This window comes from Chionomys nivalis, chromosome 16, assembly GCF_950005125.1.
Source record: "Chionomys nivalis chromosome 16, mChiNiv1.1, whole genome shotgun sequence".
Classification (NCBI taxonomy): domain Eukaryota; kingdom Metazoa; phylum Chordata; class Mammalia; order Rodentia; family Cricetidae; genus Chionomys; species Chionomys nivalis.
Window position 1 is genome coordinate 45,774,922 of NC_080101.1, and position 17,149 is coordinate 45,792,070.

Below are 17,149 nucleotides of genomic sequence, written 5' to 3' on the forward strand. Positions count from 1 at the left end.
TTCTATGTCATCCAGATGATGACGGCTCTAGTGATGCTCCGCTGGAAACCCAGTCTTGAACACTGAAAAGGATCCTACAGTTTTTGAAATGTACTGAATATGTTATATCCTATATCTTTCTTTTTCAGTTTATATTCCAAAAAAATTCTCCTCAGGCTACAGCTTATAAAAATTTACCACATTCAGTTTTGACCTTTTGTTTTAACAAAGGGTCTCTGCTTTGTAGCCTAGTTTGCCTTAAAGTCTCAGTCCCCGCTTTGCGCCCTTCTAAGTGCTACAATTCCCGGTACATCTCACCATGGCTGACTTCAAGTTACTTTACAGCATAGTAACTACTTTGTGGGATGGAGGCCCTACAGGGTATTTAACCACTTGCAAGACCGTAGGTTGTTTCATATTTTCTGCCCTTTAAGAAAATCTTTAGAAATCTTTCTACATACACTTGTGCTTTTGCGGGTAATTAGATTATTACATTTGCAACAATTTTTACTACAACAATATTTCTTATAACTCTGCATATAGTTATTTGAAAATTTAGCCTACTTTTTAACCTTTATTTGCATCTCTTTTAATACCATTTTGGACATTTTTGCTTTTCTGTTAATTACCAGGTTAAATTATTTACCGTGTTTCCTGTTTAATAGCCTTTGGTTTTGTAGACAGCCTCTGTATGTGTGGTGTGTTCATTTCCCCCAATACGTCACTGGTCTTTACTTTGTTTGCAGTTGTTTTCTTTACAGAACAGGAGATTTGGTGTTTTTTCAGTGCATCGGCCTTTCCCTTTGTGAACCCTGGTTTCCAGTGTGTGCAGAAAGGTCTTTCTTCGCACTGTGAGAGCATCTTTGTAACAATGGAGCTCTTCACTTACAGGATATGTGTTTCCCAGTTTATAGGAAGCCTGATTTAACTGGAATTTTAGATTGATTTAATTTTGATTCTAGAAAAACAAAAGAAAAAAATGAGAAGAACTTATCTTGAGGAATAATGAAAGATGGCACAGCAAGCAGCTAAGGTTTAAAAAGAAAAAAATGATTCAGACAAGCATGTTCTTCTCAATAAAAATTACAGTCTTAGCTGGTGACCAAAAGCAAGAGTTATAATAAATTTATACCTTTTGACTTGCATTGTCTTCAATAATCTTTTTATCAAAAATGAATTCAGGGTGGGTTCTTTGGGGTGGATACTCTCACTGAGCTGAAAACTGCCTGATGAACCATAAGCAATGGAAAGACTGGCAGCATTGATACATTCAGCACAGGGAGGAAGAAACAAGCCTCACACGAAGCCTGGCAGCCGAGTGTGGGAATATATTGCTATCGAGAGGATTTTACAGCCTTTTTAAAAGATTACAGACAATTTTGCTCCATTCAGCAAGCACCCCACAAGGAAGAAAGAAGGGTACTCTTAGTGGCAGAAGAGAAAAACAGGGGTGGGTGTGAGCACTGAGGGTCTGAGAACATAAAACGTCAAAATGTGGGCTCCAAAGTATGTGCCATTGGCTGCTGTTGGTCTCCTTTTAGGTTGACCTCAAACTTTCTATGCAGCCAAAGCTGACTTTGAACTTCAGGTCCTAATGGTTTAGGCCCCACATGTGGGGATTACAGGGAAGCACTCTGATGCCAAACATCCCGTGACTCTACTCAGTTTTATTTATTTATTGATTGAGTGATTGATTTACTTGCCAGTTTTGCTGTTTAAAACTGGCTTGTGTGGGACATACAGAGATCGGACTCCTCTGCCTGCTCTGTGCTGAAATTAGAGGCTGGGACCCTGTCTGACTGCATCCTAAGACTCAACCATGGCCCACTCAAGGAAAGGTGATTTCAAAGCTAGTACCTGAAAGTTCTGATAGGAAAAAAAAGTCAATAAGATAAAAACCGGGAATAAACTATTAGGTGAACGGTCAGTGAATTGGTTCAGATTGAATAGCCAAAGAAACATAATATAGTGTTGAAACTAAATGTATGTGTCTCTTAGAAACGTCTTCCATAATCTCCATTATTTAATACCGTGAGGAAGTCAGGAAAAGTATGATGAGCCGGGCGGTGGTGGCGCACGCCTTTAATCCCAGCACTTGGGAGGCAGAGGTAGGCGGATCTCTGTGAGTTCGAGACCAGCCTGGTCTACAAGAGCTAGTTCCAGGACAGGCTCCAAAACCACAGAGAAACCCTGTCTCGAAAAAGAAAAAAAAAAGAAAGAAAGAAAGAAAAGTATGATGAATAGGGCCATCTTCCTCTTGAACCTCAGGATGCTCAAAGGGAATGACCAAATATTACATATTACAGATGTCACTCTGCCATAGATCTGCTATATCTGCCACGGCTTTTCTTACCTCATTAGACAATTTACAGAGCAGTGCAATCCAACAGACATGTGAATCATAGTACAGAAACTTTTCCCCAGAAGAAACAGACTGCTTCTATGAGAGAGTCCTTCCCACGTGTTCTGTATACCACTATACATTCTCTGAACTCAAATACATATTTTCTGATCTTCCAATTGCCTTCTTTTATTTTTCCTCATGAGTTTTGTTCTTGCAAATGTGGGAAGTAACTCAAGGGAATAAAAATGCAAACAACCTTTTGGACAAATCTAGACTTTGCATCCATGACAAGAGTGGTTTTTTGGGATTATTGTCATTATTTTTTGTTTTGTTTGGGAGAAGTGCTTATGGTCCAGTCTCTTTTCAAGTCAGTTTGAAATGTGTACTGCTGTCTCTGTAACCCACATGGTAAGGCCATTCTCTCCATGGGCATCATCTGAACTTATGATACTGTAGGATGACCTCCTTCAGAGATTTGACACGGAAATTTCCATAAGAGGACACTGTTTATGTACTGACATTCATATCACGAAGACTTTGCAGTTGTTAGTGCCTGCTTTGTTTTTCTTATCTTGAGACAGTATCTTTAGAAGTAGCCCTGCTGGCTTGGCGCTATTGTCCAAAGTCCAGGCTTGAGCCACCATATGTACATACATACATCCATATGTATGTATGTATGTATGTACATGTATCTGCTACAATATACAGAGACAACATTGTATATAAATAACACAAATGTTATCTCTTTCTCCCCCTTCCCTCCCTCTTTTCCTCCCTCCCCCTTCTTTCTATGTTCTAACCAGACAATTCTATCCATACTTTTCATTGAAATACATTAACAAAACAGTCAAATTAAATGTCTCTTTAATATGAGTTAGTGAATATGATTATGTGCAACAATACCAAATTGCTACAGTAGATCAAATGACCTCATCAAAAACATTTGAGAATGTGTCAAACTTTTCCATGTTCAATCTCAAAATTTATTGTGAAAAGCTCTCTAGTTAACCATCTGTTTATCTAGTTCCTCCTATATATAATCAAATTTCTTTCAAACAGGAGCTCTTACATTGACAGAGTAAATGAGTCCAAATATTTAGCTTAATAGATCTTCACTGCAATTAATAAAATTAATCCTTCACTGAAATGACATTTGCATTTGTCTGTTTGATCTGCTGTGTTTTGAACGATATTCATAATATTTTGTACACTACAAAAAGCATCTCTACTTTTATTTGTGTTCAAGCAGCTGGCCTGTGTATGCAATCCGAGATGAGAATTGCTTTCATATGGGTATCATCTCTAATTCTTTTTTCAAAGTTGGAGATGAAAGGCAGTACCTTTGACATGCAAGCAAGCTTTTTATCAATCAATTGTTTATCTACCCCAGTCCTATCTCTGTGTCTTAGCAGGTTCCAGTTTTATTAATAAGAGGGAGCAAGCTTTTCAAAAATACACTTGGAAATGTCATGTGCTAAGTACCTGCAATTCTAGTGTGTACACTATGCTCTTCTTGAAAATTATTTACCCTGAATGATATTTCAGGACCAAAGCCTAAAATGGATATTTTATAGGATTGGGTGGTGAGAAAACTGTTGCCTAAAGAAAATGAAAGTCGTTGAGAAGATACATCTAGATTACTTGCTAAGGGTTGCTATGAGGTTGCATATGAGGAGGCAGGAGCAGTTGAGTCTGGAAGAATCACCTTTACTTCTTTTCCTCCAGAGGGTATAAGCACCATTCTCCAAAGCTAGGGGGAGAAGCCTCTCCGAAAGAACTCACTCTTTCAAATACGTTGATAAATCATCTGAACACCTCGGTGTTTGCTGACTTGTCCGTTCTTGACAGTACTTAAGCTTGCAGCATCTTTCACATCAAAATAGTCCGGTCTGTCGTAGCATGATGTAATTTCTGTGAACAAGTTCTGTATTTGAAAAATTAAATGACATTTTATTATAAACCCCCAGCAGAACTACATCTGAATGTATAAAACTGATGTGCATATAAAACTAGAACACAAAGTTCTCTTTAGAAATAATTCCCTTTGGGAACTGTACCTGACAATGTTCAATGGCCATAGATGTCTAGATAATGCTTTTTAATCATAACCTGGCTATCAGAGAAATGATTTTTAAAGCATAAAATAAAGTGTGTCTGTATGTACTTGAATATTTTGATTTTTAGTATTCAAACATTATCACACCCATGATATTCTCTTTGATGTCAGGAGATGGCGCTGTGGGTTTTAAATCTCAGACCTAACAATCCCAAAGCCCAGCTAAATCTTCAGTTTTCTTATTTCTGGTCAAACCCTAAAAGTATGCATCATCTTTGTTCGAATCACTTTAAACATTTTTTTTCCGAGTGTTTTCTACCATCATGAAGATAAGATTGCAGGGGCGAGACTCCTGTAAGGACAAAGAAGTCTATTGTTACCAGTCCCGACGGAAGACAGCCACATTTTATGTCTAAAGTAAGAAAGACAACAGGGAACTCTTCGTAATCTCTTTCCACTAGCTCTCCGTTTATTTCAGCCACGTAGCTTAGGTCGTCCTTTGAGTTTCAGCAGTGATAAGCAGGCATCCTATTTCTGTTCCTTCACACAGACTACCTGACCTTGAAAGTCACCAGGTTTGGGAACTTCCCTTCGGCGGGCTCGGGCCGGTTTGTGTGGATACTGGAAACAGCTTTTGGATGGGGAGGATTTCTGTTCGTATCGATTCGAGCTTGAACCACTGCTTCGCCAAAATCAAAGAGTACTAAACGGAAGCCTCCTTTCTTTAAAACAGACTAAGGAGAAGAACTCCGTGGGTAGAGTTTATAGCAAATTCCAAGGTCGAAATCTTGGGAATTGGGAAGCCCAAGGCAATACAAAGTTTGAGTCCCTTGGAGTGCTGCCGGAACTGTTTCAGCTCCGACCTCGGTCTTGATCCCTGCTTTCTCTCTGTTAGTTCTCTTCAACCCGGAAGATGCTAGGATATTCGCAGACCCCCACCTCTCCAGAGAGCTTTGAAGGAATTGAAACAAATACTGGTGGCAAAAGGATGCGGGAGGAACTTGGGCAGTTTGATGGACTTGACTCTGTGCCATTGAGATCTCAAGGGACCAGGGGGTGGAGCGAGCGTTTAGCCGACCCAAACCTAACCAAACGCTACAGGGTAGAAGAAGTAAAAAGCAACTTCAAGGTCAAGGTGTCTCTTCCTGGGGCTGGAGCACGGCCAAGAGAGCCGTGGCCTAGAGGGATGGGGGGCTCGGGCTTCACGGTAGTGGGGTAGTGGATTTGTCAGCGCAGGAGTAGTTTATCAGAGAGGGTCCCTCGGGACTTGGCAGTCGCTGCCTGCCAGAGAGGACCTTCAGAGCAGGGAGGCACACCACCCCCCTCAGTCTGTCACATTGTTCCCACAGCTCTAAGAGAATCCACTTCCCCCTCAGAGCGGCTCCCTAGATAAAGTTTGTTATTTTTGCTCAACTTTGTTTTTATTTGCCAAAGTGTTCTGAAATAGATAAATTTGAAACACGCAGACAGCCAGAGCCAGACTTCTCCTGGCTGTTTAATTTAGGTAAGTCATAAAGTTATCTGAGATGCAGAAATGCCAGAGCTAAATCCCTACCACCCCACCCCCCACTTTAAGGTAGGGTGAGTTCCATTATGATTCTGCCTGAGCTATTTTCAAATCCAAACAAATATTAGAATCATCTCTAAGAAATATAAGTTTGACCTACACATTACTCAGGTCTGCAACTCCGCCCTCTGATTCCAATGCGGTGATGCTTGCTGAATATTTTAGACGCTTTTCGAGGCTTTCAGAGTGTTTCCTCCAACAATAATAAAATTTGTTCACCTTTAGGAGAGAGCTTTGATGTGCATACTTTTGAAATCCAGCACTCAGCCGAAAATGCACTCTTTTTTGAATCTGTTGGCCAACGAGTTTCTTCATGGAGTCAACGAACAGCTCGGACCCCACGAACTATTTTTCCTGAGTATCCCTAGCCGTCCCACCCTTCCGCTGGTGCTGGCCAAAGGACCTGTCCCCTGGGTCTTTGGTATCCCAAACCCCCTTCAGCTAAACTGTGCGGAGCAGAGCCGTGTGGAGGGAAGGTTTCTATAGATGCTTCACGATCCATTGGAAGGGAGAGGAATCAAGTCTGGGTACGGGGGATCAAGCTCTGGGTTGGTGCCCGACCTCACTCTCCTTAGAAGAGAGTTCTAGTTTGGACTTTCTGTTCAATTTTGCAACTTGCCCGTTTCTTCATGAGCCGCGGCCTTTTCTCTAACAGCTCCGGCAGGATCAAAAGTTTAAGATTTCTAGAATTCCCGCGGCCCGAGGACACTGACAGAGCTGCTGACGTCACTCTCGACTGGGCCGGGAGGTAGGCGGCCTGTTTCTACCCAAAGGGAAAGAAAGTTGAGGCAGTGACTTGGGATTGGTGATGGTTAAACCAGGTAACAAGACGTCGGGCAGATGTGTTTTCATTGCCCTGTAAGATAAATGCAGTGTTAAGTGCCTGACAACTTCCCAGAAGCAATCAGCAAAAGTTTACGAGTGCATAAACCTGGAAGACCATTCCCCGAAGCTGCTTATAGGGCCCGCATTTAAAGCTCCCATAAATTCTCTGGCCATTTCCCCAGCACAACTTTCCGGCGACTGTTAAACAGCCACCTCCTTCGGGGAGGCTGGGAGGATTTTCTCTAATCTCAGAAGAGGTGAGCCGCTAGTACCTAGGGCAGTAAAGATGAGCAAAACTTTCCTGTAGAACTTATGATGTTGAAGGGCACAGAGGTGGGACTAGGGAACGGAGGCGATTGTAACCTCACACAATGAGTGATTGGATGCCTATAAAAAGAACCAGGATTTGCTTAGGTCTTGCTATGAGGCTCGTGGCATCTTTGCCATTGACCCGCCTGATTTTTGGTTTTGATTGTATTTTAATCACCCTGTCCTTCCTGGATGCCCTCCCAAGAAGACACCAACAGCTAAGTTATGGTACTTGCTACATCCTATGCCTTTTAAATATCTTCATCTGATCCCAGGAAGGAATCCATGCACCCTAAGAGCACAAGGAAAACACACTGGAGAACGAAGTCAGACTTTAGAAAAGACTTACAGTCACTCTGCCCTGAACCACTAAGGCGCTAGCCTCCATCCTTGTATTTAGCAGCCTGGCATCAGACTAACATGACCTACCTGTGTTTGTAGAGATCGTTCTTTTATGATCCCTATGAAAACAAAACTGCTAATTGACAAACAATAACACTAGCTTGTCTTTAGCTTCCTAAAGGGACAGGTTAACAGCTGCTAGAAACAGAAGAGTGAAAGAGGGGGCTGCAAGTCGCAAGAGATGGCACGATTTGCACCAAAGAAGCTTTGCTTTGGTCCACAGCTATGCATGTCGGCAGACTCCAGCCTTGTGTAAAGGCCAGGCCAAGATCCCTGGCTGTAGATCTTCAGGCAGTCTGCTTGCTGGATCTGAGTGTTTGGGTTCCAACACCGCTGAAGGAACACCAGTAAGGGACAACCTGAGAGTGTTCCTCTCCCTTAAAGGCTGTATTTCAGGCAATCCTTCTGGACTAGCAGAGCTAGGCTCCTTTCCACACTTTCCAGGTGACAACGCAGGCATTTCGGTGTCGCCCTCAAGCTTCCTGTCTGAAATAAGATGCCCAACTGTTCTGATATTACCATTCAAAAACAGGTTCTGTGGTGAACCTCATTTGTGAATCTATTACAGAGATTAATAGATTATTTCTCCCTTTTCAACTAATTCTCAGTGGGGAAATTTAACCATATGGTAAGGAGAGAATTAGAATTTCATCACATTAGAGGAAAATATAATGAAAAGAGTCCAACACCTGGGGCCAACTCTGAAAGCCACAATTAAAAGGTTTTTTTTTTTTTTTGAAACCAGAGAAGCCACGAACTACACAGCCTTCAGTAATTTTGCCACAAGAAAGAGACTTATTGGAAATGTTGGGGAATATTGGTTTTACTTATGTTATAAAAAAATGAAAACTAGTCGCTAAATACCATGTGCTTCGAGAGACTGAACTCAGACGCGAGAGGACCGCGTGTACTGTCCCCATCCGGAGAGCACTTGTTTTCATAATTCTGCCCTGAACTAACCCTCCAGGAACAGCCCAGATGGATCCAGCTGTCCCCAAACGGCTTCTGAGCAGCGGCGGTTACGTTTACGGCTAAATGATTATGCACGTATGCCCCCACTTGGTGTGTGAGCGGATTCGTCACCGTGTTCACTCTTGCGAAGCAACTGGATTTAAATCTTGAGGAAAGTTTGAGCCTAGTTTCTTTCTGTTCATGAAGCAGTGCGCTTCTGTCCCCAACCATCTTAGCAATGTGGAGGGACGGCGCCAAAGCCTCCCCCACCCCACCCAGTTCCAGTTTTAAATCAAACGGGCTGTGTGAGCCACTTGACCATGATTTTGGTGCTTTATTTTTTTATTTTTTATCATCTGTGAAGGAAATGGACGATGGAGAGGTGTGGGGGAAAGCCGTGGTGGGGAGGAAATCTAGGTTTGCTTTCCTCACATACTAGCTGAAAATCTCGAGTAAACTCGGAGCAAGCCAGCAGGGACATCACCACCACACACACTCCCTCGCCCCCAGGTCCCATCTCCAAATGCAGACCAGGCTATGAACAGGATGGAATGTAATTCTCTCCTCTGAGGGTAACTGCGCAAGCTGAGACAGTAGTGGCGAGTGAAGGGTATTGGGGGGTGGGGCGCAGTGGGGGTGGGTGGGGGAGTCTGCTTTCCACCCGACTCCCAGCCTTTACCGCAGTTCTACAATTTGCTGAAGGAGCAAAGAACATCCTCGGCTCTAAGTAGGGCTTTTAGTGTGCTCATTGATGAGTGAAAGTCGCCACACATGTCAAGCTAAAGGCAGTTGTTGGGTTACTAACAGGACCCAGCGCCTTGCAAACATATGCGCTAAGCTGTGTATACAGATGGCAGGCAGAATAATGGAGCAGGCGCCTTTTATAAAGCTCTGGCTGCTGCCTGTCTTCAGACCTGGGAAATGAAACTATTCAGACTCGCGGCCAGATAGCGCCTGCGATTGTTTGTTACCGTTTTAATCCTATTAATTAAAACGTTAACCTGATTGGGTAGAAAGCGCTGTCCCAACAGGCGAGTCTTCTTCATAATAACCTACTCAGAGATAATGATGTAAAAGACTCCCCCGTCTGTGGCGGCGTCTGGTTGATGGGTCCGGAAATCTCTTGAAGGTGAATCCAAGCAAGATAAACGGTGCGGAGAGGAGGCGCGGGGCTGGACTCAGAGCAGCGCGAGGCGGCGGCGGCGGCTCCACTCCCTCCGCGACCACCCTCCCACCATGAGGGGCCGCGGCCCATGGTGAGCCCCAGCAGCCAGCACCGTCGGCTGGAGACGAAGAAAAAGAAGAAGAGGAGGCGGCGAACGCGGGGGAAGGCGAAAAAGAAAAAGAAAGAAGGGGACAGGGCTACGGGCAGCGAGGGGACCGACGCGCGCAGCAGCTCCGGAGCCCGGCTGGCGCGCGTCTGTGCGGCCGCCTGACTCCCAAGCCCAGGCTGTGGCCGGCCGGGCTGCACGGCGGGTCATGGCAATGGAGCGCGGGCTGCACCTCGGCGCAGCGACCGCGAGCGACGACGACCTCTTCCTGCACAAGAGCCTGGGCGCCTCCACCGCCAAGCGCCTGGAGGCGGCTTTCCGCTCCACGCCCCCAGGCATGGACCTGTCCCTGGCTCCACCGCCTCGCGAACGCCCGGCGTCCTCGTCCTCGTCGCCCCTAGGCTGCTTCGAGCCGGCTGACCCCGAAGGGGCCGGGCTACTGCTGCCGCCGCCCGGAGGAGGAGGCAGCGCGGGCGGCGGCGGCGGCGGCGGCGGGGTGAGTGTCCCTGGGCTGCTCGTGGGCTCAGCGGGCGTGGGGGGCGACCCGAGCCTGAACAACCTGCCGGCGGGGGCTGCCCTGTGCCTCAAGTACGGCGAGAGCGCGAGCCGCGGCTCGGTGGCCGAGAGCAGCGGCGGCGAGCAGAGCCCCGACGACGACAGCGACGGCCGCTGCGAGCTGGTGCTGCGAGCCGGGGGCGCCGACCCGCGGGCATCCCCGGGAGCGGGGGGCGGCGGCGCCAAGGTGGTGGAGGGCAGCTCCAACGCCCACCTGCACGGCGGCGCGGGCCTCCCCCCGGGGGGCCCTACGGGTGGTGGCGGCGGAAACGTCGGCGGCGGTGGCGGCGACAGCAGTAGCAAGAAATCCAAAGAGCAGAAAGCGCTGCGCCTCAATATCAACGCCCGCGAGCGCCGGAGGATGCACGACCTGAACGATGCTCTGGACGAGCTGCGCGCGGTCATCCCTTATGCGCACAGCCCCTCGGTGCGGAAGCTCTCCAAGATCGCTACGCTGCTCCTCGCCAAGAACTACATCCTCATGCAGGCTCAGGCCCTGGAGGAGATGCGGCGCCTAGTCGCCTACCTCAACCAAGGCCAGGCCATCTCAGCCGCCTCTCTGCCTAGCTCAGCAGCCGCTGCAGCGGCGGCCGCTGCCCTGCACCCCGCGCTTGGCGCCTACGAGCAGGCGGCCGGCTACCCGTTCAGCGCCGGGCTACCCCCGGCTGCCTCCTGCCCCGAAAAGTGCGCCCTATTCAACAGCGTCTCTTCCAGCCTCTGCAAACAGTGCACGGAGAAGCCTTAAACATTCCCTCCCTCGGAAGCCTCGAGACCGACCCCAAAGCTAGAGGAAAGCGAGATGCTGCTCCCCACCCCTTTTATTTTGTTCCTCTCCTAGTTGCGAAACACTGGCAGGGCAAACAAAGCAGAGGCAGGAACTGAGCAGGAACTGAGACAAACCGGACTTTCAGTCTCGGTTGGGCCCCGAATCTCGGTCTTTGGGGTGGGGAGGGAGGAGAGAGGGATGTTGAGTAGGGATGGAGTGCGGATGTCTCTTTTTCCCTCAGAAAAGTGGCAACTTTGGTGGTAACCTAGACTTCGAGGAAGTGCAGTCTTCTTTGAAGGTTAACAAATAAGTTGAAAACTAGTAGTGCTTGTTTATTAGACGTGAAAAGTATTGAATGGCAAAATACTAATCCTACTAATAGCTGAGAATGTGGCTAGTACCGAGGGGGAGAGGAGTCCCGGGTTGAAAGGTGGGAAAGGGACAGGATATCCATTCAGACAAATCAGAAAGGGCACTCGAAAATAACTTCTGATTCTGAGCCAGGAGAAAAACTTGAAATGCAGGCTTAACTGAAGGGGGAAAGCAGAGTGAGAGAGAGAGAGAGACACGTTGCTATGAAGGACTTGTATTTTTTATCGTCTCTCAACTTAAAATCCTGTGAAAATGCTCAAAGTTTTGGTGAGAGTGATATAAAAAGCAGGCTGTGGCTGAAAGAATTGCTTTTAAAATATTTATGTGCACCTTGGTACTTTTTACTCTGCAATGATGTATTAACAATTCATGGTATTTATTTGTTATTCTTCAATGATCCACATCATCAGTATTTATTACGTGTTAAGGTCTTGGGTCTTATGTGAAGATTTTTTTTTGATGCTTCTAAAATTCTGTTTTATATATTAACTTACACTGTGTGCCAAGTGTTGAAAGGTTTATTGCTAACAAGTAAGAAGAGAAATATTGATGTATCTGAGCTGCTTAGGTTTTTAAAAAGTCACCTGGATATTTTCAGTTGCATCATCTGTGTATTTAAATTGAGCTTTAATAAATTGCTTCAGTCCAAAAATTACAGGAAAGGTGTATTCTTAATTAATGAATGAATTGATTTCTTTTTCAAAAGGGGATCTATTTGCATTCCAAAAGGGAAAAAATCACAGCAATAGATCTTATAAGTAAGAACATGCTGGGCAAATATATTTTCCAGGTTGTGCTGTGCATTTTAAAAGGTCTAATTTAATTGCTTTTAACTATAGATGTACATATATAAGTTATTATAACTGTGAAGACTTATTATGTTAAAAGACTGCTTTGATTTGCTTATGGTGTGAAATCATTTGTTATTTTTCTAAAAAATTATAGAAATTTAAATGAAATGACATAAAGCTAAGGAAGAGCAAGAAGCTGTGTACCCAAAGCAAGCTTTCAGTTTAGTTTGCATGGCTAGCTGCCTGCCTTTCGTCCTATGAAAATCCAGAAAAACCTCTTAAGAAATGGGGTCTTGCTGTTTTCCACTCCTTACAGATAGTACAAATTCAGTTTTTCAGGTTGGATGATGATTTCAGAGCTGTGATGGATCTGTCGGTGGGGTTTGGATGTACAAAGAATTAAATATATATATATATATATATATTAAATAGGTCAAGCAGACTATGACAGTTATGTACGACCATTTGTATGTGTATCTATGTCAGAAAGAATCTTCATTAAAATATTTTGATCAAACATTTTATTATGCTGTGCTTTGTAGAAGGAGACACCACCTCTCTCCTGTGTTATTCTTGCCTGAAAAGTGACAGAAAAGGAAACGTGTTTCCAAAAGTTTTGTCAGTGCTGGGCAGTTATGAGTAGCCCTAGATCGATCACACGCTTACTAAAAGGACAACTGGGATTCCATGGAAGTAGAGGTGTGGGACCCAGGACAGGCCCAGAGTTCCTGATACTGGCAAGAATGTACAAAGCCAGACTGCCCGGGGAAGTCTGTCCCACAGGTATGGTATATAGGCCATGGTAGGGCCTGCCAAAGGGGGTAAACTTTCTTAAATGCATTTTAATCAAAAGTTCAAAGGCTTGAAGACCAGGGGAAAAGATGGATTTGGATTCTCTGAACACCAGCTTTATTATGGCTTCATTCTACTTTCCTGTGGCAAAAGAGTCAGCTTGGTTGAATTACCTAAGTGTAAGTAATGTCCATAGAGACTCCCAGAGTTTATTCGGTAGCCTGTTAATGAGATGTTAGTGTTTGAATTGGATTAGGCATGGATTCTACTAAGATATGATATGTTTGCTTGTATTCAGGCCTTTGCTCTTTAGTGTGGAAGATCTAAATTTGTACCACATCATAGAGATGGTGGTGCTGATGTGGAGGTATGAAGGTACAGAGATTCCACTGGACCTGGTTGCCTAAATGCATTTGTGTGGGGGTTCTGTGCATCCTCAGCCCATAAAGATATCCCTAAATGCCATCAAACTGTGTGTGTGTGTGGGGGGGGGGCTAAGGAAGGTTGTTTTCTGCTCCACTTGCTATCAAAGAAGATTAATCAGAACCTGTAACATTTTAGACAACATCAGAGCAAAAGGCCTTGAAAGTCAAGCCCTCCCAGTCAAGAAGGGGGGGTAGACATGAGGAAGGGACCAGGGTAGCCCCCAGGCAGGAGAAGACTGTCTCTCAGCATTTACCAGACAAAGCCTGGGTGCGTCTAATTATGATTATTAAAACAATTTCCATGACGATGTCTAATATTATGTTAATTTGAAAACAACTGTATATGAAAACTGTCGACTATAATACCTAAATTCATTTAATGAAACACATCGTTAAGGCAATTAAACCTCCTGGATGTGATTAAGAAACATAATTACGACACTGTTCTGCACCATAATTGGGTGTCTTTAATCAAGGGGTAAAGCGATCAGCAACACAGCCATTAGTTTGTATTGTTCTGGTCCTGCTGTCCATCATTCTGATTAGAAATTAGCCACAGCCACCACTAGTCAGGGTCTCCCCCCCCTTTTGCATATTAACATTGTAGGGGACACGTTTGCTGCAAGATTTACTTCTTAGAATTTTATATTATTAAGAAGGCCTCCTTGAAATACTTACTCTACAGCCTTTGCACTGTGCACCCACTCTCAGAAATTGGACAGAATAGCAAACCTTGAACTTCAGAAAGGAGAAATTCTGATTCTTCCATCACCCTGGAATCACCCAGGCTCTGAGCTTAGTCCGGAAGAGAACTCAAGTGCAAGAGGAAGAGAGTGGAGAAGGAGATTGACAGACAATGTCACACAGGGGTAACTTGAATGCATCAGGGACAATGATATTCATTTTCACTTTAATATTTTCTGACATGCCAACCTTCTTTCTAGACTTTCTCAGCAAGTGCTTTTAGGGAACCCAGAGAAAGCAGAAAAACTGCAGGTTTCCTTAGGTGTCCCTTTTCGCCTCAACTCTAACCCCTCGATAGTGTCTCCAACACCTGCTGGGGAAATGTTCTACCTCTCAACACCCCCACCCCAGGCCACTCTTCTGAGTCCTATTTTGTACTTGCTCTGGAGAATTAGCCCCTTCACTGCTACACCATAGTCTCTGTCCAGGTAGGACACCCGCGTCAGAACTGAAGGCTGGGCACCAGACCTTATCCAGGTGTCCTAAAAGTGTGGGCATGTGTCGACCAATAGTGTCTCATGCAGGAGCTCACTGGGGTATCCACCAGGCCTTAGGGGCCTTTGTCAGGAGCACCCCTCCAGCAGGTCCTCAGGGGACCAAGGATGGACCTGAGAACAGGAGCCCCACTTGTCCTCTAAGTCTCCCTTGAATTCTAGCAGGAGTTCACCCCGAGGCCTGACATTTGCTGCAGCTCTTCTTACTGAATATCTTGGAAAAGTCACCTCTCCTTTCTCCTCCCTGAGGTGGGTAGATGTCTGTGCCTGTGGTGTGTTGAACACAACACAACACACACAAAACACACAGAGGCACACACAGACAAAAGACACAGGCACACACACAAACATACACACCCAGAGATACACATACAGACACAGGCACACATACAGACACACACACAGATGCATACACACAGACAAAAGACACAGGCACACACACAGACATACACACACAAGGAGAGATACACAACAGAGAGAGACACAGGCACACAGAGACATACACACACATGTAGAGATAAACATACAGAGACACACACGTACACAGACACACACTACATTGCTCTTTTTCCCCCCTCTCCACTCTCCAACTGAGCAACCCTTCTAAGATTTTGTGTTGTACAGGGATTTTCCTTCCTGTAATTACACTCATTTCCTACTATCAACCCACAAACCACTAGAGAAAACCTAGTCCCTCTGAATTTTCTTTCCCATGCACCTTTGGCAAGCAGCACCTGAACCAAACACTTCCGCCCTTTCCACCTGCCTATGGACCTGACCTGGCAAGAGTGGCAGTGATCGTTGCAATGTAATGACTTATGAAAGATATAATCATGTGTTAAATTGAATACTCCGTTTAACTGTTAATGGTGTGCTCTGGGCACATTTACGTATTAAATGCTATGGTAACTAATCACCACTAGGAAAAAAGATAATACACTTCCCAGACTTTGAAAAATAATGATGAGAGTTCCCAGTTTGCTTGCAGCACATTGTGGCAACTCTGCCTGGCTGAGCGAGGTTTGCCTGTTTTCCAGAAACCAGAGAGGTAAAGGATCCTGGTCAGGGAGGCTTCCAAGCTTCCTCTTCCAACCTTTAATGAAAACGGGATTCAGCCTGAGGAGGAAGGGTGGTACGGGGAGGGAAGAACTTAATGACACCTCTACACAAAAACCTACGCAGCAGCAGAAACACAGATGAGCTTTCTTTCAACCAAAATGCAGATCAGCCGAAAATCATGCACTGTCAAGGGATTTTACATCAATTTATAATTTTGTTGTTTTGAGGGCAGAAGAAATAATTGAGTCTGTCTCCTGCAATCTATGCCTGCCTTTGTAACTGCTGTGTTTCTGGATTGGCCAAGCCAATGAATTTCAGACTGATTTAAACTCTGCCTTTAAGCCAAACAAACATAGACACAGAACGAAGGAAAACGAGGAGGTAGTAATGTCAGTTTTTGAAGTACAAGCAACTTTTAGGATGAGAGTTATTTTCTCAAACAGGTCTTTGGTTCTTCTGGTCAACTGTATTCTGCAGGCTGCAGACTGCGCGGGATAAACAGGAGTCTGGTCCAGCCCAGGTAGGAGGCAAACCCTAGTGTTTGTCACCTAGCCTCAGCCTTGCTGGTGGAGAAACCCAAACCGCACAGCGATGTGAGCAATCCCAGAGCTGTTCCCACCCTGCACCCGGTGACAGGGTGGCTATCCCTGGCCGCTGAGTCACCGTTCTCCCCTGCTTCTCAACGCCTGGCATTTCCTGGCCCTCCTTCAGGCCAGCTGTAGTCCAATCTCCAAGTTTCTTGGGAAGCAAAGCGAACTTAAGGCGCCCTTCCCAGGTGTTGCCAGATCCGGATGCCCCCTGCGTCTCACGTTACAGGCTCTTCCTTTTAAGGAGCACCTTCTGCAGTTTAGTCAACCCCAGTTGTTTTGGGAACTTGCTCCAGTTTTAAATCTGGAGGAGCTTTTACTTCCTTATAGGGAAAGGAAACTCTTCTTTCCCCCTTTCCTTTTCTGCAGATTTGTGTGGACTCAATCCTGTCACTTTTTCTGAATTAGTGGTATTGTTCTTAATATCTTTCTGGATTGTCTCAAAATGGGTGGGGGCGGAGGGGGGGAGAATTTGTTTGCTGTGTCCCTTTTCTGACAGGTTCTCTTGTTATGCAACACAGAAACACAGACTAGACAGCATTAGAAGGAAATTTCAGGGCTGGAAGGGTCAACATCCCACAAAAGAAAGATGATTTTAAATACTGACCACCTCCCCAACCCCACCCCTGCCAATGATGTCCATCTTACATGTCATCAGCATGCTTTGATGGGGAGTTAACTTTAATTATCCTCAATATGGCACCGGCTCCTTCTCAGCTTGGGAAAGAGTTAATTCTTTCTCAAAGACCGTAGCTGTCCTTGTCTTTCAACCTGATTCACAGATGCAATAAAATATGAAGCAAATTTATGATCTGTTTCAAGCATTTTATTGCTGTATTTTTAAATTCATATATGCACAT

General features: G+C 45.1%; 1 protein-coding gene across 1 annotated transcript; it reads left to right on the top strand.

The window, feature by feature from the left end:
* Positions 1–9,426: 9,426 nt before the first annotated feature.
* Bhlhe22 (basic helix-loop-helix family member e22) lies at positions 9,427–12,707 on the top strand. Its single transcript, XM_057791102.1, has one exon. The coding sequence runs from the start codon at positions 9,913–9,915 to the stop codon at positions 11,002–11,004; it is 1,092 nt and encodes a 363-aa protein (XP_057647085.1). The 5' UTR covers positions 9,427–9,912; the 3' UTR covers positions 11,005–12,707.
* The last annotated feature ends 4,442 nt before the right edge of the window (positions 12,708–17,149 follow it).